The 20,838-nt window shown below is 49.2% G+C and overlaps 1 protein-coding gene across 3 annotated transcripts; it reads right to left on the minus strand.

The window, feature by feature from the left end:
- Nucleotides 1-5,569: 5,569 nt before the first annotated feature.
- PLD6 (phospholipase D family member 6) lies at nucleotides 5,570-16,468 on the minus strand. Of its 3 annotated transcripts, none has more exons than XM_055576293.1 (2): nucleotides 14,108-16,467; nucleotides 5,570-5,829 (listed from the first exon to the last, which is right to left on the minus strand). In XM_055576293.1, exons 1-2 carry the CDS (start codon nucleotides 14,520-14,522, stop codon nucleotides 5,636-5,638), a joined length of 609 nt encoding a protein of 202 aa, XP_055432268.1. In that variant the 5' UTR covers nucleotides 14,523-16,467; the 3' UTR covers nucleotides 5,570-5,635. The 3 variants fall into 3 exon arrangements, with proteins under 3 accessions (XP_055432268.1, XP_055432266.1, XP_055432265.1); XM_055576291.1 differs by lacking the exon at nucleotides 5,570-5,829 and adding an exon at nucleotides 6,450-6,904 and having other exon boundaries at nucleotides 14,108-16,468; XM_055576290.1 differs by lacking the exon at nucleotides 5,570-5,829 and adding an exon at nucleotides 11,271-12,233 and having other exon boundaries at nucleotides 14,108-16,439.
- Nucleotides 16,469-20,838: the final 4,370 nt, after the last annotated feature.

Consider the following 20,838-nt stretch of genomic DNA (forward strand, 5'->3'; position numbering starts at 1 on the left):
CTCGGGTGAGGGCCACAGTCTTGGGGTATGCAGGTACTTTGGGGGTGAAAACGTACACATCGTTGTGCAGTTTCTAGATGCACGTGGGGTGTCCCTGAAGGCAGGGCAGAGGCCCGGGGGTGTAGAGCACGCAGCCCTGCCCACCTTGCTGCGACAGCTCAGAGCACCCGGCTGCAGGGCCTTCCCTGTTCCTGATCCTGTGCTGGCCACTGCACCGCTGCTGTTGGTCCATGCTTGCAAAAGCTCCTTAACCCTGCTCATCAGACACCCCCTACACCAGCGCGTCTCAGCGCCGCCTGTGTGGGGGATGGCGCCGAGGGCCTGGCGGGGGCGGGGGCAGGGCTCTCGGCGCTGAGACTCCACCGCTGCCTCCTTCCAGGGTGCAGGGTCCGCACGGAGCTGCTCTGCCTGCCTGTGGGCCGCACGCTGCCACTCATCCGGGCAAAGGAGCTTCTACCCCTGTGTCTCTATCAGTCAACCTGGGGTCTGACCTAGCACTCCACAGGGGCCCCCGCACCCAAGGTGGCAGGGCTTGCCTCTCTGGAGGCGGCCAGGAGCCACACTGCAGAAGCTTGGGCCACAGGGGCTCCCCAAACACCCACCCTCTGCCCCGGGCAGTGCTGGCCATCGACTTAAGGTGAGGGTTGTGCATGGCTGGAGGGAGCAGGCTGGACACAGGTCCCTGCTCTGCAGTGTCCTTGGCACACCCCCTACAGGCACCCCAGCTCTTCGACGGGGGTCAGCAGTCACCCCAGCCCGACACGGGCCTGCCACGATCGCAGAGGAGGAAAGAGCACAAGTGCGGGGCAGCCTTGGAGGTGGTTTCTGTGCTGGCAGAGAAAGGGTGCCTGGGGGGCTGTGGACAGGGAGGCACGGGTGACCCCAAGCCCAGGGAGCTCCAGCCCCGACCCTACAGGGAAAGCGTCCCCATGTCCTCAAGGATGGGAGGGGACCACTGCGTCTACTCTTCCTATAAATGTTCACTCCTTCCCTGGGGACCTGCAGGCACCTGCATCTGAGCCGCCACACCTGCCTAGGGGACAGCTGGACAGTGTGGTGTCACCTGACCACTGTGTGCCTGCGCACCTTCAGCACAAGTGCCAGGTTCGTGCTGCCTCCAGTCGTGCATTCCGCCAGCCACCGGCAGGGCTGAAAGCCAGCGTTCTGGTGACCATGCTGGCTGCAGTGCAACACTCGGGCTCGTGCCATTGGGCGTCAGAACCAGTGTGGCTTTGTGGGGGGAAGCGATGGGGAGACCGGTGGAGGCCGAGCTGAGGCTCAGCAGGTGGGAGGAAGAGAACGCAGGAAGGCCCAGCCCCCGGCCAGAGACGTGGAGCCTGTCACTCGCAGCATCCAGACCCACAAAGAGCGGGAGCGGCAGTTTGTACGAACGCGCACTTGGCGACCCTCAGGGTCTGCCTGAGCAAGCCGAGGCCGACACCCACAGGGCCACTGTCCTGCGAAGGGACCGCCGCCACCTCGCTGCACCCGCCCAGCGGCCCTGAGCGCAGGGCGCCTGGGACACTCCCGCAGCGGGCCTGCCGACCTCTGGCGGTGCGGGGCTGCCCTTCTGTCTTCACACGTCCGCACTGTCGCCAGGCTCTACCCTCCACAGCCGGGGAGGAGGCCTTGAAACCATGCGTTTCGGTACCCTGATAGAAGACGGGACAGAAACCCAGGAGGGACGCGAACTCTCAGTCTCTCGAGAGCAGCAAGTTCCTCTGTAAAGGGAAGGCCTGCCCTTCCCTGAGCACACGGTGGCCCGGACACACAGTGCCCGCCCCTCCAGGCCCCTCAGGCGGCGCCCTGCTCCTCTGTGCGCAGAACTGGGACGTGCAGAGCAAGCGGTGTCCACAGGGCTCGGGGTCACTGCAATGGATTTCTGTGTGGGTGGGTTTTCTCCTTATACAAGCACCGCTTTTTAAGACAAGAAGAAACAGCTTGGGTACGACACAGTTCCAACCAACATGACAAGGAAACATTTTTACTGACTGACCTACCTTTTATAAAGCCTGAGTCATTTAATAGGTAGTTCTGTTTCTTCCTGAAAGGTCTCAGTAATACCTGTTCCTCGTTCTTGGGAAAGTCACTCAAAGTCTTGAGGGAAAACCAAGAGGGCGCAGGAGCGCCTCTCTGCCCAGGCTGTGCACGGCAGGCCGGGCTGGCAGCCGCCGCCTCAGGGTCTGTCGGCACTGCGGCTGCGTGGAGGCCACGCGCTCTGGGCCTTGCGTGGCGGCTTCACGCTGCCGCCCCTCCACCACGCGGACCCGCGGGCCCGGGGCTGAGCCTCCTGCCATGCTGCCTGTCCGCCAGATGTCCCTGCCGCCCACCCTCACCTCTCCACAGCGAGCCGGGACACACGTCTGCGTTTTATCTCATAGGAAGTTGGGAACAGAGTACAAAGAACACAAAACTCATTCTTGTTTATGTTTGTATCACAGCCAATTGATTTTAGGATTTAACCTTAGTAATAACGTTATCTACTGACTGTTAGGATTCAAAACCAGTTAAGTGATAAGAGTTTTCCTAAGTAGTATTTATAAAATGTAAGGTTCCTCAAAGATTTTCCTCACAGACACTTCCATCAGGGTGACGGTCTCAACCCAGACTCAAGACAACACATGCTGGGCCTGACTGCTGGGCCCAGGCAGTCCCCAGACAGAATGGGGACACGGAGACAGTGGCTGCCGCTGCAACACGCCTGTGGGTGGTCCCTGGCGGCAACCATGCCTACCCCCACCGGCTGTTCCTTCAGGGGGCACATGCTCAGAGAACGAGCCTGCATCGCTCGGTGCTGATGCTAAAAGGGAATGCTCATCAGACAGGGCTGCACTCAGATCCCGAGAGCCCGCCGCCCTTGGGAGGCCCAACCCTCGTGGGGGCAGCAGGGGCCCCAGGAAGAGAAGAGCCCGGTCAGCTTGCTGCTCTCTGACAATTCAAAACTTTTACCATTTAGTTTGAGGCTCCTTTTTAAAAACAAAATTTCTGATCAGGTGTTCGCTAAAACTGAAGTGTTACTTTGTCAAAATATTTATTCCTTTGTGTGACATGCTAGATTCCCATGGATGTAGCTGATCATTTCTACTGTAAATATTACCTAACTTTACATAAACGATGTCATAATAAACTATTTTTGCATCACCCTTTGTATGCTGTGAACAGAGGTTTTGTTTAACGGAAGGACACAAGGCAAAACAAGCATTTAGGCCAAAAGTCAGAATCTGGGTCAGGAACCTAGAGGTTTATAATGGAGTTTTGGTTTAACTTTTACAAAACCCATTTTTTTTAAGTTTTGGATGAGTTGTCAACATTTTAAAATCAGATTTCACATGTTCACACACAGTGAATAGTTCAAAATACTTTACACCCATAATCTAATTAAGACACACTGGCTCAGTTATAGGAACTTTCAAGGGGCCAAAAGGATGGAAAGAAATACTAACCAGAAGAAGGAACTAACTGCCCCACCCCTGCCCCTTTCTAGCAGCTTTATTTGCAGCAGCTTTACTTTCCGTTTAAAAAAACACGCAGCCTACATTATGAGCTAGGAGGCACGCACACCCAGCCGCAACCTGAGTCACAAAAGAATGTGCCCTTCCTGGGACATACTCTCAAGTCTCTATCCCACTGCATTTTTAAAGTTCTGGCTGTGACCTGCTATATAAATTAAAATAAGAAACTGCCTCCCCCACCCTGACTCCCAGCAATACTAGCGCTGTTGGAATAAAATGTGTGAAAATGTGGGGATCCAAACTTTCACTCAGCTAAACACTAACTGAAGTTTGACTATTAGAAATCAACTGTGGTATCTGTAAAAGGTAACAAAAGTAAACTTAAGATGCAAACATTTCCAGCACTGGTTCAACTGTTGACAAGATGTTTCAATAGTCTTTTTACCCATTTAAAAAATTATTCTGGTCAAACAAATGTACACATGGCTTTGGGACACTGATGTAATACAGCGATGTTCAGCTTTAACACACACTGTATTTTAAAGCAATATAAGTACAATTTTTTTTTTTAATTTTATTTTATTTTTAAACTTAACATAACTGTATTAGATTTGCCAAATATCAAAATGAATCCGCCACAGGTACACATGTGTTCCCCATCCTGAACCCTCCTCCCTCCCCATTCCATCCCTCTGGGTCGTCCCAGTGCACCAGCCCCAAGCATCCAGTATCGTGCATCGAACCTGGACTGGCAACTCATTTCATACATGATATTTTACATGTTTCAGTGCCATTCTCCCAAATCTTCCCACCCTCTCCCTCTCCCACAGAGTCCATAAGACTGTTCTATACATCAGTGTCTCTTTTGCTGTCTCGTACACAGGGTTATTGTTACCATCTTTCTAAATTCCATATATATGCGTTAGTATACTGTATTGGTGTTTTTCTTTCTGGCTTACTTCACTCTGTATAATAGGCTCCAGTTTCATCCACCTCATTAGAACTGATTCAAATGTATTCTTTTTAATGGCTGAATAATACTCCATTGTGTATATGTACCACAGCTTTCTTATCCATTCATCTGCTGATGGACATCTAGGTTGCTTCCATGTCCTGGCTATTATAAACAGTGCTGCGATGAACATTGGGGTACTCGTATCTCTTTCCCTTCTGGTTTCCTCAGTGTGTATGCCCAGAAGTGGGATTGCTGGATCATAAGGCATGTCTATTTCCAGTTTTTTAAGGAATCTCCACACTGTTCTCCATAGTGGCTGTACTAGTTTGCATTGCCACCAACAGTGTAAGAGGGTTCCCTTTTCTCCACACCCTCTCCAGCATTTATTACTTGTAGGCTTTTGGATCGCAGCCATTCTGACTGGTGTGAAATGGTACCTCATCGTGGTTTTGATTTGCATTTCTCTGATAATGAGTGATGTTGAGCATCTTTTCATGTGTTTGTTAGCCATCTGTATGTCTTCTTTGGAGAAATGTCTATTTAGTTCTTTGGCCCATTTTTTGATTGGGTCATTTATTTTTCTGGAGTTGAGCTGTAGGAGTTGCTTGTATATCCTCGAGATTAGTTGTCAGTTGCTTCATTTGCTATTATCTTCTCCCATTCTGAAGGCTGTCTTTTAAAAATCAGTTGGCAGTTGGGAAAGCGATAAAGACACTCAACAAATGAGGCACAGAAGAGCGCACCCTCAACATTTCAGGACAGCTAGAAAAAACCCAGTTGCCATCACACTCGACGGTAAGACTGAAAGCTCCCCTGTGCCCAGGAGCAAAACAAGGATGTGTGTTCTCGCCACCTCTGCCCACTGCACTGGAGACCAGCCAGAGCTGAGGAGGAGGCGAGGTGGCCGTGCCGAAGGAGAGGAAATCTACCTCCACCTGCAGATGGCAGGACCCATGTACAGAAAATCGAAGGAATCCACCAAAAAATCATTAAAAATGAGCTCAGCAAGTGTGCAGGATCCAAAGCTCATATATAAAAACCAACTGACTGCTCTACACTACTAAAAATCTGAAATGGATACATTTTTTAAAGTGTAAGACTTGTATACTGAAAACTATGAAACATTATTGAAAGAAATTTTAAAAGACTTAAATAAATGGAAAGGTGTCCCTTGTTCATGAGTTGGACGATGCAATATTGTTAGAAGAGCAGTACTCTCCAGTTTCACCTACAATTCAAGGCGACTCCTACAAATCGCAGCTGCCTTCATCAAGTTGATCAGCTGGCCCAAGGTTCCTGCGGAAATGCACAACAGCCCAGAGCGATGCTGGGGAAGATGAATGAAGCGGAGGATTCTTTCTACTGGGTCCCAGGACAACTGCAAGGCTTCCGGGATCAAGACGGTTGGTACCTGCATGAGGACTGACATACAGATAATGGGACAGAACCAAGGGTCCAGAAATAAGCCCCTACATTAACAGTAGATGGATTTCAACAAAGACGTCAAGACCATTCAGTGGGGGGGAAACAGCCTCTTCAGCAAACAGTGCTGGGACATGCAGCTACCCACAGGCAAAAGAATGAAGTCAAACCCCCTAATTCAGGGTTCCCCAGTCCCTGGCTGCACAGCAGGAGGTGAGTGGCAGGAGAGCAAGCGAAGCTCCCCCTACTGCACCCCATGGCTCGAACCACCGCCTGGACCACACCTCACCACGCCACGGAGAAACTGTCCTCCACGAAACCAGTCCTGGGTTCCAAAATGGTTGGGGACCGCTGCCCTATATTCCAGCACATACAAAAATTAACCCCAGTGCTTCACAGACCTGAATATAAGGCTTTCAGAGAAAAGAGCAAACCATTCGTGATCCCTGGCTGGGCAGTGATTTCTTAGTCAAGACACCAAAGCACAAACAGGAAAAGTAAAAATAGATAAACTGAACCATACCAAAATAAATAACACACACTGTGAACAATACCACCAAGAATGTGAACAGACTGCCCACAGGTGGGAGTGGACACCTGCAAGTCACACTTCTGGTAAGGGACCAGCATACAGAATATGCAAAGACTCTCACAATGCCAACAATTAACAGGCAACACAACTTTTTTTTAATGGGTAAAGGATTTGAATAGACATTTCTCCAAAGACTATATAAAAGGTGAAAAAATTATATGAACAGAACTCAACGTAACCAGTCCTTCAGGAAATACAAGGTAAAACCCCAAAAAGGCAGCACCTCACACCCAACAGGCTGGCGATGGCAAAGTCAGATAGTTGCCGGAAAAATGGCAGCCTCATGCAAAAGAAAGAAACCAGGACATTTCCTCACACCATACACAACAATCAACTCAAAATGGAACAAGGGCCTACTGGAGACGGTGTGGAAAAAAGAGAACCTTCCTATATTGTCGGTGGGAACGTAAACTGGTGCAGCCGCCACTGAGGACAGCATGACAGATGTCACAGAGTCCTGCAGTCGCGCTCCTGGGCATGCGTCTGGAAAGACAAAAACGCTAATTCAGAAAGGTAACACACCCCGTGTGCACAGCAGTGCTATTTAAGCCACCAAGATATGGACGCAACCTAAATGCCCATCAACAGATGAATGGATAAAGAGGTGACAGTACATGTAAACAACAGAATATTATTCAGCCATAAAAACAATGAAATAATGCCATTTGCAGCAACATGGAAGGACCTAGAGTTTATCATGGTAAGTGAAGTAAGTCAGAGAAAGACGAATACGTTACTTTTATGTAACTCAAAAAAAAAATACAAATGAACTCATTTACAAAACAAAAACAGACTCAGAGACATAGAAAACAAACTTGGTTACCAAAGGGGGTATAAATTAGGAATTTGGGATTAACAAACACTACTGTATGTAAAATAGATTTTTTTTTTAATGACTTATAGTACGGGTAACTACATCCAGTATCTTTTAATAACCTCTTACGGAAAAGAATCTGAAAAGGTTAGCAACATATATGTATGGATATACACATATATACACACACACAACTGAATTACTTTGATGTACACTTGAAACTAACACAACACTGTAAATCAACTATCAGCTCAGTTCAGTCGCTCAGTCGTGTCTGACTCTTTGCGACCCCATGAATCACAGCACGCCAGGCCTCCCTGTCCATCACCAACTCCCGGAGTTCATTCAGACTCACGTCCATCGAGTCAGTGATGCCATCCAGCCATCTCATCCTCTGTCGTCCCCTTCTCCTCCTGCCCCCAATCCCTCCCAGCATCAGAGTCTTTTCCAATGAGTCAACTCTTTGCGTGAGGTGGCCAAACTACTGGAGTTTCAGCTTTAGCATCATTCCCTCCAAAAAAATCCCAGGGCTGATCTCCTTCACTTTCATTTTAAAATAATGCATTAAAGACCTAAATGTAAGACCAGAAACCATTAAACTAAAAGAAAATATAGATGGAATATTCTTTAACCTAAATTGTAGCAATATTTTTTTATGTCTCTAAAGCAAAGGAAATAAAAGCAAATACAAACAAATAAGACCTAATTAAATTTAAAAATTGCAAAGCAAAGGATACCATCAACAAAAAGACAAGCTACTGAATACGAGAAAATATCTGCAAATTATATGACTGATAAGGGGTTAATATGCAAAATGTATAAACAGTTCATACAATTTGACATCAAAAAAACAAACCACCCAATTTATTTAATTTTTTTTTTATTTTAATTGGAGGCTAATTACTTTACAATATTGTACTGGTTTTGCCATACCAAACCACCCAATTTAAAAACGGGGAGAAGACCTGAATAGAAATTTTTTATAAATGAAACATACAGATGGTCAACTGGCACATTAGTAGATGCTCAACATCGTTAATTATCAGTGAAACGCAGATTAAAATCACAATGAGACGCCCCCTCACACCTGTCAGAATGGCCATCACCATAAAGACTACAAATAACACACGCTGGAGAGGATGCGGGACAGAGAACACTCTCCTGCACCACTGGTGGGAACGTGAACTGGTGCAGACAATACGGAAAACTACGGATCTGAGAAACGGAGGTTTCTCAAATTAAAAATTACCATATGACCCAGCGATTCTACTTGTGGGCATATATTCAAAGCAAATGAAAACACTGATTAGGAAAGATATATGCACCCCGATGTTCACAGCAGCACTATTTACAACAGCCAGAAACTGGAAGCAACCTAAATGCCCATCATAGATGAACGGATAAAGAAGTTCTGGTACACACGTACAAAGGAATACTTCTATTTAAAAAAAAAAAAGAAATAATGCCATTTGCAGAAACATGCATGGACTTGGAGGGTATCATGCCGAGCGAAGTCAGAGAAAGACAAATACTGTATGGTATCACATGTGGAATCTAAAAAATAAAAGAGACTAGTAAACAACAAAAAAGGAAGAGACTCAGATATAGAGAACAAACTCGTGGTTATCAGTGGGGAGACGGGAGGCGGAGGGGTGAGACAAGAGTAGTGAATTAAGAGGTACAAACTTCAGTATACAAAATAAGTTACAAACATATTTAATACAAATATAGTCAGTATCTTATAACAACTCTAAATGGACTATAACCTTCAAATATTATGAATCGCTGTTGTATGCCTAAAACTTACATAATATTGTACCTCATTATACCTCCATTTTAAAAACTGACTTTTAAAAAAGTCAAATAATAGCTTTTTGCTGGTGATGATGTGGAGAAAAAGGAATCCTTATACCTGCTGGTGGGAATATAAAATGGTTCAATTGCTTTGGAAAACCATCTGGCAGTTTATAAAATGGTTAAATAGAGTTTTATGACCCAACAACTCCATTCCTAGATATATACTCAAGAGACTCAAGAACATGTCCACACAGACACTTGTGAGTGTTTACAGCATTATATTTACAACAGACAAAAGGTAGAGACAACCCCAGTCTCCATCAACTGCTAAACAGGTAGACACAATGTGATGTGTCCATACAGCGACTTACAACTCAGCGATAAAAAGAAGTGAAAATGCACCGACACCTGGCACGACGCGGACGGCCCTCAGAAACACCGCACTAGGCCAAGGAGGGGCACGCCGAGACACAGCGAGACCGCAGGCTGCGGGACGCCACGCACAACACAGCCGCCACAGGTAAACCCACACAAACAGGGCTCCTTTCTGGAGTGAAGAAAATGCTCTGAAAACTGATGGTGCTCATGGCTGCACAACCCCGTTACTATAGTAAATAACAACCAAATAACTGTTAACATACTGACAACTAATAATCTGTTAATATACCATAAATACACTCGGCTGCACACTTTTAAAAGTGACTTTTATAGTATGTGAATCTCAATGAAGTGTTATTTTTAAAGTAGTCAGTTGCTTTAAAAACCAATTCAGGGGCTTCCCTGGTGGCCCAGTGGTAAAGAGGGGCAACTAAGCCTGTGCCCCAAAACTCCTGAAGCCCGCACACCTGGAGCCCGTGCCCCGCGATGAGACGCCCGCATCCGCACGAAGAGGAACCCCTGCTCCACACAATTAGGGGAAGCCCTCGCAGCAATGAAGTCCTAGCACAGCCAAAAATGAATTTAGAAACTATTTTAAAAAAGCAGTTCAGCACAAGCAATGTAGCCGCACAGTTTCATGCCAACGTTCTCCTGAATTTGACACGTACAGGGAGACTGACAGAGTCACACCGTTACTACCAGGACTATTTCTTTTATCACAAAGTTCTCAGAAGTTTAAAATATCGTACGTTTAACAGTGCCAACATTCCACGTATACTGTTAGGCTGCGTCCCTGTCCCATGGTTAAAATGACAAGCTTGAACCCAAACTACAGGCTGAACGAGAGGCTGTGAGGCAGGGGTGGGAGGGCAGTAAGAGGGGCCACCTCTAGTCCTCTTAGGGAGTAACTGCCAAGCCTCCTGGGGTTGACTACTTCCTGTAAAGGTCCTGTTCATGCCAGAATCTGGTGGACAAAGTGTGAAGCTTCGGACACACAAGTCCCCTCCGGTTACTGCCCCGAGGCATGTCAGCTACATTTCCAGGGTCTCCTTAGTGCGCCTGCGCAGCTCTGGACGCGCTCTGGACAACTGCCACCCAGTACAAAGCCCCAGACTCGGCCTGAACTGCCTTCTGCACCAAGTGCACACCCACAGCTCAGCTCACCCACCCTCACCAGCTGGAAGCCTGGGACCTCCCGCGGCCTCAGCAGTGACCCCCACCAGCTCGTTGGGAGGACTGGACACGCTGGGCTCGGCCCAAGCCCTGCTGCGACCCAGCTGCCCCTCCTTACGCCTCTCCCGTCGTAGCGGGGCTCTGGTCACGTCATGCAGTCGCCCACCCTCAGCGGGAACACACAGCCTCCACTCTGCAGGCTGATTTCAGTGCTCGCCTCCTCAGGCCCTCAGAACAGAATGCCTGTTACCTGAAATTTAGGTTAGGTTCAAACTCCCACCACAAAGATAACTATAATGAAAACAATATAAATCAAATTAAATGAAATAAAACATTACATGGGATGAAACCATTTCACAACTTTGTCAACAGCAGCCTTGATGGTGGGGCTGGTCTTGGGTGGTTGGCACTTCTGGAAGCAAGCCCTGTGGACAGGGGGCTGCGGGCGCTGAGCCCCACGGGCCAGACAGCCACTGAGGAGCATGGCTGGGAGTCAGCTCAGCTGCTCAGAAGACGCCAGGGTCCCCCAGGTCTTCACTCCTCTGGGAGACAGTGGGGTCCCCCAAGAACACCCCCAGGTCTTCACTCCTCTCTGGGAGACTAGCTTGGTCAATGGGTTCTAAATGGCTGGATGCTGTCCCCACCCTGCAAAGCCACTATTTGCATGAAAAGGCAGACACACGCAACTGGACAGGAACGGGAGCAAGTTTATTCAGGGGGACCCGGCTCAGGGGAGAAGCTCTGTCACAGTGAAGCCACATGACTTCCAACCCAAGAACCACGCTTTACAACTTCAGCTGAGTTCTGTCTGGGTTTACCTGCCCGACATCCTAAGTCCAAGGTAACTTTAAATGGAGAGAAACACACTACGTTGGCAGGGGCTGGGGGGAACGACACTTCAAAGATGTCACATCTGTGCCAGAAATCAGGACAGCCCGGTGAGGCCACCCCTACGACCCACCTTGCCTCAGGGATACTGAGCACAGCCTCGGGTGTCATGGTGAAGGTCAGTCTACACAGACAGCCAAACTCCCCTGATTGTAAGAACATCAAAAATTACAATCCTAACATGTGCAAACAGGAGCAACTTCTGGACACTAGTCACCCAGGTTCCGAAGGCCGGATGTGGGGGAGGGCAAGGGAGCGTGGCGGGGGGGCATGCAAAGGGGTGTTGGGGGACCCGGGAGGCCTCAGAATCAGGAAAGGGACTTGGATCTGCTGTCTCTCCAACCCTGATGGAGGCACCCAGTCCGAAGTGCCTCCCTTCCACTGCAGGGCAGTCTCTGTCCTTGCTAAGCCCGCACTCTCTCTAAGGAACATCACTACTCAATGCAAGAGAGCCACCCTTCCTCGCTGGAGCTCGGCAGGACTCCAGCCTGGGGGCCGTGGCCTGGAGCCCGCCTCAGCGAGCCCTCTCCTTCTGAGGGAAGAAGGAGAACCTGGTGGGGTTGAACTCCTCCCAGATGCGCTCGAACTCCTCCAGGAAGAGCCGCACATACTCCTCGTCCTCCATGATGAGCACGTTCTCCCGGTTGTTCTGAATGGCCTGTGTGGTCCAGTTGAGGGAGCCAGTGATCAGCACCTTCCTGTCCACGATGGCGAACTTGTGGTGCATGTAGCCCAGGTCTTGGTCGTGCCGGACCTGGATCCCTGCAAAGAGTGAGACGTCACTGCTGCCCGTCCACCGACGGAGCTGCTGGCCAGGCAGGGGCTCTGGTCGCCCCCACATGGGAGCCCCTTGCTCCTTCCCTAGCCCCTCCTCTCGCTGTCCATTGCTTGAGTTCTGGCTCCTTCTCCAGCGTGGATGTGTTCACAGGACTGACTGCTGCTTGTGTCCAGTGTCGTGGGCACCGTCAGGTCTGGGTGGTGACAGCGGCTGAGCCAGGCAGGGGCCGGGTCCACCAGCCCCAGGAGGAGGGCTGGCCGGCAGCAGGCACAGGAGAGTTAGTTCCTCTGGAAACGCCTCCAGCCCTGACTGGGGGAGGCTCCCCACCTCCTCCAGTGTATATGACATGCATTACCCTCCAGTTACTGGTTTCAAGATGAGCCAGCGGCGACTGAAGCAAAACCCATTTGATCTCGGGTTCACATGCCCCTAAGGTCTCACTCGGGCCCAGAATCAGATCCCTCCTGTAATCAGGACCTCGTGAAGTTGGGGGACCAGCCTGGGGGGGCCCACAGAGAAGACACCAGGCTCCAGACCTGAAGCCTCAGCTTTGGCCCCATAACCACCCAGCTGACGCGGCCTCCCCTCCTGCTGAGGCTCAGGGCTCCTCGTGTGCCCGCCTCAACATATGCACCTTGGCCACAGGGCTGCCTGTCGCTCCTCACACCACAAAACAGGCCCTCACGCAGGTGACTCCTCACAGCAGCTGCGCCCCCACCCAGGACCCTCCCAGGCACCTCCAAGGCTCCTGCTCCGCCAGACCTCCCTGTCCTGTTCTGCACTTGAAGACCCAGAGCCTGGAACCTGTCCAGCCAAACACAAGGAGACGGCTGAGTGGTGAGAGAAGAACAACTGCAGGGACATCCTCAGAACAGAGTCAAGGCTTAGCTGGAATCTGGTCGTGGGGTCCCTTTGAGGTTCTTGCCAAATCTGAGGTCCTACGGTTCTCTACAAGAAAACTGCTGTGCTGAAACAGCCAAGCTTCCCCGACAATAGACCAACATAGGATCGAAAAGCTGCCAGGAAGAGCCGAAGTCAACGTCCTCAACACTGAAATCAAGTCTCCATCCTGCCCTGCACAGGTGTGAAGACCAGGGGAGGATGCACCTGTGTTCCCATCCCAGGTGAGCTGAGAGCAGCCAGGACAGTTTTCAAGGGCCCCACGCGCCTGTCACGGTGGCCACCAGAACGGGCAGGTCAAACGGTCGCTAATGCAAGAATGACCTTTGCAGGGGCCTCAGTGACAGAAAGAAGGGCAAGAGGTTCAGACTCTGAACCGCTGGAGCAGGACACAGCGTCACGCCAGCGCAGGCAGAGGAGTTTCCAAGTAAGGCAGGTGTGAACTTAGAACATCCTCACAATTATCATACTCCCGGGTTCGCTGTTCCCACTCCAGCGAGGGGCAGGTCCGCCAGAGACCTGACTTCCCTGGCATTTGGCAGCTGAAGAAACAAATTACCTGCTCACTAACTAACCATTTCAGCTCCATGTCTTACCTTATTTTAAATATTCATTTCAGATGCCCCGAAAGAAGACTCACTGGTTAATTTAAGAGAAAACACCTTCTCCTCCGTTTGGTCCTTAAGCCAACCCTGCATCTCCACGCACCTGTGCCCTGAACAGACTTCTGGGTCCCTGACAGGCTTTGCTGACGGACCTGCTTCCAGCCTGGCCCCTCCAGGGTTCACGCCCAGGTTTCGGGCTAAAGACTCTGCACAGAAGCTCCTCTGGACACCCCGGAGTTTCCCCAGACCCCGCAAGGCTGCCAAGGGACGTGAGTGTCTCCCCTGTCCTTCCACGCTGCCCCAAGCGCCCCGCCGTCCTGCCTCCACCTCCCGTGGCCCAGAGCCCGGCCTACCTGCCTTGCGGAGCAGGCCAATCTGCGAGCCGTTGAGGGCCATGTAGTCGCAGTCGGTGACCACGCGGACGCGCACCCCGCGCTGGTGCAGCAGCTGCACGGCGCGGCCCAGCTGCGGGCTGGAGAAGGCGAACAGGCAGAGCTCCAGACTGACGCGGGCGGCCAGCAGGGCGCTCAGCAGCCGGCTAAGTGAGCTCTCGCCGTGGGGCAGGCTACACGGGCAGTCCGAGGGTGTGGCACCAGGGGACCGCAGCAGGGCTTCTGTGCAGGTCACTTGGGATGGGAAAAACAGCACCTCGCGCCGCGGCCGCCGCCGCCTGACCCACAGCCAGCGCAACACGGCGGGCAGCGTCTCCAAGGCCAGCGCGAGGCCAGCAGCCGCCACCACAGCCACCTGCCAGCGTAACGGCCGCATGGCGTCGGCAGGTACCTAGGCCCCACGTACCACGTACGCTGGCCGCACCCTGCGCCTGCGTGCCTGCCACGCACGTACACCAGCCGCCCATTGCGTCTGCACGCCAGCAGGTCACGTGTACCCACGCCAACTGCGCCTGCGTGCTCGTTCATCGACAGCCTCCCACCACAGCCTTGCGCTGGCTGCCCACGTGCTCCCGCCTGGTGCGCTATGAGCTCGCTGCCAACTGCGCCTGCCTGCGAGGTCACCGCCTGCCTCCCAGTGCGCCTGCGCCCCCACCGCCCACCACCCGCTTCCCACATGTGTCTGCATAGTCAGCGGCATCGCCCACTGCGCCTGCGCACCTGGCCCTGAGGGATGCAGGTGGCAGTGGCGAGGAGCCTACAAAGGTCCAAACTGGAACAATGCGAGGACTGCGTAAATAATGCAGAACTGGCTTGTACCCGAGGTGTAAATGTGCATCCTCTATGGTGGAGTGAATGAGCAAGGAAAGAGAGGAACTGCTCCGCCCGACAGAAGAATACTTGGTGATCCATGGATGTTTGTCCTGAGGGTGCTGCCCGCGGCTGGGGGTTGTGGGGGGCGCCCTCTGCAGAACAAGGACAGCGACCCTCACATGCGGAAAATGGGCAGAAGGGTCACGTCTGAGTGGCCCACCCTGACGGCCAAGGGTTACTTGGCCGTCTTTCCGAAGCCGTGACTGGGTCCAGTCAGAAGGAAAAACCCACGGGAAGCCCGGGTTAGAGGACTGCTTTCACTAGTCACGGGACACCTGGCCAGTGTTGTTCAGGTCGGCCAAGGGCACGAAAGAAAGAGCCAGCTTGGACGCTGTCACGGGCCAGCGCAGACTGGGGAGACCTCACACCTGTGTGCCCTGCACTGGATCCGGACACAGAAACATGACATTGGTGAAAAAGCTGGTGAAATCCAAATAAAGTCTAGAGTTTAGTTAATAATAATGTACCGATGTCAGTTTCTTCACGTTGAGGAATCAAAGTAAAGGAAGAGGCTAGGAGGAAGGGAAACTGAGTTGGGTAAATGGAACTCTATGCGATCTTCGAAACTCTTGGGGAAATCTAAAGTTATTCTGAATTAAAAGTTTATTTAAAATGTGAAGCATACACCTTCCATCTGGTGCAGCCCTCCCGCTGCATCCCACACAAACACATCCAAAGACTTGGACACAAATGTTCACAGGAGGCTTGCTTGTAATAACTCAAATCTGGAAACATAAATGTTCCTCAACAGATAAATGTCTGCATATCAATGCGACAGAATACTATTTAGCAATAAAAAGGAACCATTGATACACACTACTACAAAGAATGCTCAAACTACCACACAACTGCACTCATCTCACATGCTACTAAAGTAATGCTCAAAATTCTCCAAGCCAGACTTCAGCAATACGTGAACTGTGAACTTCCAGATGTTCAAGCTGGTTTTAGAAAAGGCAGAAGAACCAGAGATCAAATTGCCAACATCCGCTGGATCATGGAAAAAGCAAGAGAGTTCCAGAAAAACATCTAGTTCTGCTTTATTGACTATGCCAAAGCCTTTGACTGTGTGGATCACAATAAACTGTGGAAAATTCTGAAAGAGATGGGAATACCAGACCACCTGACCTGCCTCTAGAGAAACCTATATGCAGGTCAGGAAGCAACAGTTAGAACTGGACATGGAACAACAGACTGGTTCCAAATAGGAAAAGGAGTACATCAAGACTGTATATTGTCACCCTGCTTATTTAACTTATATGCAGAGTACATCATGAGAAACGCTGGACTGGAAGAAACACAAGCTGGAATCAAGATTGCCGGGAGAAATATCAATAACCTCAGATATGCAGATGACACCACCCTTATGGCAGAAAGTGAAGAGGAACTCAAAAGCCTCTTGATGAAAGTGAAAGAGAACGAAAAAGTTGGCTTAAAGCTCAACATTCAGAAAACGAAGATCATGGCATCCGGTCCCAACACTTCATGGGAAATAGATGGGGAAACGGTGGAAACAGTGGCAGACTTTATTTTTTTGGGCTCCAAAATCACTGTAGATGGTGATTGCACCCATGAAATTAAAAGATGCTTACTCCTTGGAAGAAAAGTTATGACCAACCTAGATAGCATATTGAAAAGCAGACATTACTTTGCCAACAAAGTCTGTCTAGTCAAGGCTATGGTTTTTCCAGTGGTCATGTATGGATGTGAGAGTTGGGCTGTGAAGAAAGCTGAGCACCGAAGAATTGATGCTTTTGAACTGTGGTGTTGGAGAAGACTCTTGAGAGTCCCTTGGACTGCAAGGAGATCCAACCAGTCCATTCTGAAGGAGATCAGCCCTGGGATTTCTTTGGAGGGAATGATGCTGAAGCTGAAACTCCAGTACTTTGGCCACCTCATGTGAAGAGTTGACTCATTGGAAAAGACTCTGATGCTGGGAGGGATTGGGGGCAGGAGGAGAAGGGGACGACAGAGGATGAAATGGCTGGATGGCATCACTGACTCGATGGACATGAGTCTGAGTGAACTCCGGGAGTTAGTGATGGACAGGGAGGCCTGGTGTGCTGTGATTCATGGGGTCGCAAAGAGTTGGACATGGCTGAGTGACTGAACTGACTGACTACAACATGGGTAGACTTCAATTATGCTGGGATTGGCTGCAGAAACCTACAGTTCTGCTGGCAAAAAATGGTGGACTCGGTTGTGAATGAACTATGAAAACACACAGCCTCAGCAGCCCAAGCTTGCAGTCCATGTTGGGGCAGCAGCAGATGCATTAGAAGTCTGACAGACACCCTGAAAGTGAGAGGACCATGAAAGGGCCAAGTCATGGTCTCCGCACAGCCCTGCCTGACGGGAGCAGCGTACAAGGGGGAATGACCCACTAAAGCACAGGGAGAAGTGAAAGCAACAGAGGCTTGAGTGTGTCCCACACCCACAGACAGACCAGCAGGGTATGAGGCCTGCAGCTCCAAGTGTTTGGGTTAAACCAAAATCACCAGTGACTCCCACATTCGAAAGACTCACAGGTGCCTGCTACGAACAGATGAAAATACAAAGCTGAGCAGACACACCAGGGACTGCTCACGGCAGGGGGAGATGCTGGAGTTTAAGTCCAGCTAAGTTTCCAAAGGACAGCAACCTCAGGAAGACAAAGTAAAATCGAGTTGCTGCACTCTTATTATCAAAAATGCCTAGTTTTCAACCAGAGCTTACCAACATGCAAAGAAAGAGGAAAGTGTGACCCACGTGCAGGAAAACAGAAGCCAATGGGAACTGATTCGAGTGGACTCCAAAGTTGAATTTAGTAGGAAGGGACTTCAAAATGACTCTTACAAACATCCTCAAAGAATTAAAGAAAAAGGAAAAATACGACAATGAGTAAACGACTCCATAAATACAAAGTATTTACTAAAGTCTATGCAAACTGTCAGCGTAGGTTTTTAAATTGTAACAAATGCATGTCTTGGGTCAGGGGTATATGGGAACTCTGTACCTTCCCCTCAATTTTGCTGTGAACTGAAAACTGCTCTAAAGAACTGTATTTTTAAGTCTGTGCAAACCACATATCAGATGAGGGTAATTTCCATAGTATATAAGGAATTCCTACAACTCAATAGCGAAAAAATTAAAAGAATAATTCAATTTAAAACTGTGCTAAAGAACAGACATTTCTCCAAAGAAGACATGGCTGGCCAACAGGTATTTTAAAAGATGCCTGACATCACTAACCATCTGCTGCTGCTAAGTTGCTTCAGTCGTGTCTGACTCTGTGCGACCCCATAGACAGCAGCCCACCAGGCTCCGCCATCCCTGAGATTCTCCAGGCAAGAACACTGGAGTGGGTTGCCATTTCCTTCTCCAATGCATGAAAGTGAAAAGTGAAAGTGAAGTCGCTCAGTTGTGCCCGACTATTTGCGACCCCATGGACTGCAGCCTACCAGGCTCCTCCATCCATGGGATTTTCCAGGCAAGAGTATTGGAGTCGGGTGCCATTGCCTTCTCCGCACTAACCATCAGGGAAATGTAAATCAAAACCACAATGAGGTATCATCTCACACATGCTAGGATGGCTGTTATCACGGAGGTGAAGAAATAAGAACCTGTGTACTCTGTTGGTGGGAGTCCAAATGGTGCACCTGCCATGGGAAAACAGTATAGAGATTCCTCAAAAAATTAACATAGGACTACTGTATGATCCAGCAGTCTCACTTCTGGGTATTTATCCGAAAGAACTGAATTTGGGATCTCAAAGAGACATTAGCACTCCAGTGTTTGGTGTGGCACCATTCACAAGAGCCAAGATGTGAAAACAGCTTCAACATGGATCCACAGATGGATAGAGAAAGCAGGGTGATATCCCAGTGCTCTGGCTAGCTCCCACCGCCACATTGAATGAAAGTGGTGACAGTGTGCATCCTTGCCTTGTTCCTGATCTCAGAGGAAAGGCTTTCAGTCTTGCCCTGTCGAGTATTAAGTTTCCGGCAGGTTTTTCACATACAGCTTTTATGTAAAAGGGAGTTTCCTTCTATTTCTATTTGGTGGAACTTTTTTTTTAAGTCACAAAAAGGTGCTTAATTTTTCACGTGCTTCTGCATCAATTGAGGTAACTGGCTTTCTTTTATTTTGTTGACAGGGCATATTACATTGATTGGTTGTTGTATGTTGAACCATTCTTTCATTCCAGGAATAAATCCCACTTGGTCATGGTGTCCAGTTTTGTGTGTGTGTGTGTGTTTTTTTTTTAATATGCTGCTGAATTCTGTATTTTGTTGGGGACTTTTGTATAGATGTTTATAAGGGATATTGGTCTATAGTTTTCTTGTATCTTTTTTGGCTTAAGGCAATGGCACCCCACTCCAGTACTCTTGCCTGGAAAATCCCATGGATGGAGGAGCCTGGAAGGCTGCAGTTCATGGGGTCGCTGAGGGTTGGACACGACTGAGCGCCTTCACTTTCACTTTTCACTTGCATGCATTGGAGAAGGAAATGGCAACCCACGCCAGTGTTCTTGCCTGGAGAATCCCAGGAACGGGGGAGCCTGGTGGGCTGCCATCCATGGGGTCACACAGAGTCGGACACGACTGAAGTGACTTAGCAGCAGCATCATGGTTATGCTGGCCTCATAGACTGAGCTGTGAAATGTCCCCTCTCCTTCAATTTTGTTTAGTTTGAGAAGGACTGGTATTAATTCTTTAACTGTTTGGTAGAATTCACCAGTGATGCAATCAGCTCCAGAGCTTTTCTTTACTGGATTTTTGATTATTGATTCAATCTCCTTGCTAGTTATAGGTCTATTCAGGTTTTCTATTTCTTCATGATTTAGTCTTGGCAAGTTTTCTGTTTCTCAGCATGTTTCAGGGTTATCTAATTTTTTAGCATATAATGACTCATATTACTCCTCTATCTGATCAGTTCAGTTGCTCAGTTGTGTTCGACTCTTTGCGACCCCATGAATTGCAGCACACCAGGCCTCTCTGTCCATCACCAACTCCCGGAGTTCACTCAGACTCACGTCCATTGAGTCAGTGATGCCATCCAGCCATTTCATCCTCTGTCGTCCCCTTCTCCTCCTGCCCCCAATCCCTCCCAGCATCAGAGTCTTTTCCAATGAGTCAACTCTTCACATGAGGTGGCCAAAGTACTGGAGTTTCAGCTTCAGCATCATTCCCTCCAAAGAAATCCCAGGGCTGATCTCCTTCAGAATGGACTGGCTGGATCTCCTTGCAGTCCAAGGGACTCTCAAGAGTCTTCTCCAACACCACAGTTTAAAAGCATCAATTCTTCGGTGCTCAGCTTTCTTCACAGCCCAACTCTCACATCCATACATGACCACTGGAAAAACCATAGCCTTGACTAGACAGACTTTGTTGGCAAAGTAATGTCTCTGCTTTTCAATATGCTATCTAGGTTGGTCATAACTTTTCTTCCAAGGAGTTAAGTGTCTTTTAATTTCATGGCTGCAGTCACCATCATTTTGTTGATCTTTTTGAAGAACCAAATTTTAGTTTTCTTGATTTTTCTGTTTTATTCTCAATTCCATGCATATATGTATGTATTTAAATCCATGAGCTAGAATAAAGGGGGAAAAGGCATAAGAAGGAAGAAAACAGATCGCTCTTGCTTATCATCCAGGTTTCACCTCTCCCTGCTGAGTGAGTGACCCTCCCGCACTCTCTGCTGCAGTATTCCACTGCTCTCTCACTACTCTTTGTGTTGGCCTATTCACAGTCAATATTTTCACTTGTTTAAGCTGTTTACTGTTCACTTTCCTCACAAGATGGACATTTCAAAAGAGCAGGGAACTGTATTTCTAGCCC

The sequence above is a fragment of the Bubalus kerabau genome, chromosome 4 (genome assembly GCF_029407905.1).
Source record: "Bubalus kerabau isolate K-KA32 ecotype Philippines breed swamp buffalo chromosome 4, PCC_UOA_SB_1v2, whole genome shotgun sequence".
Classification (NCBI taxonomy): Eukaryota; Metazoa; Chordata; class Mammalia; order Artiodactyla; family Bovidae; genus Bubalus; species Bubalus kerabau.

Excerpts from the sequence above, each read along its gene's own strand:
- PLD6 (XM_055576290.1), bottom strand. The coding sequence starts at position 14,522 with ATGCGGCCGTTACGCTGGCAGGTGGCTGTGGTGGCGGCTGCTGGCCTC. Across the intron at positions 12,234-14,107 it reads TGGCCTGCTCCGCAAGGCAG|GGATCCAGGTCCGGCACGAC; the intron begins GTAGGCCGGGCT and ends CACTCTTTGCAG.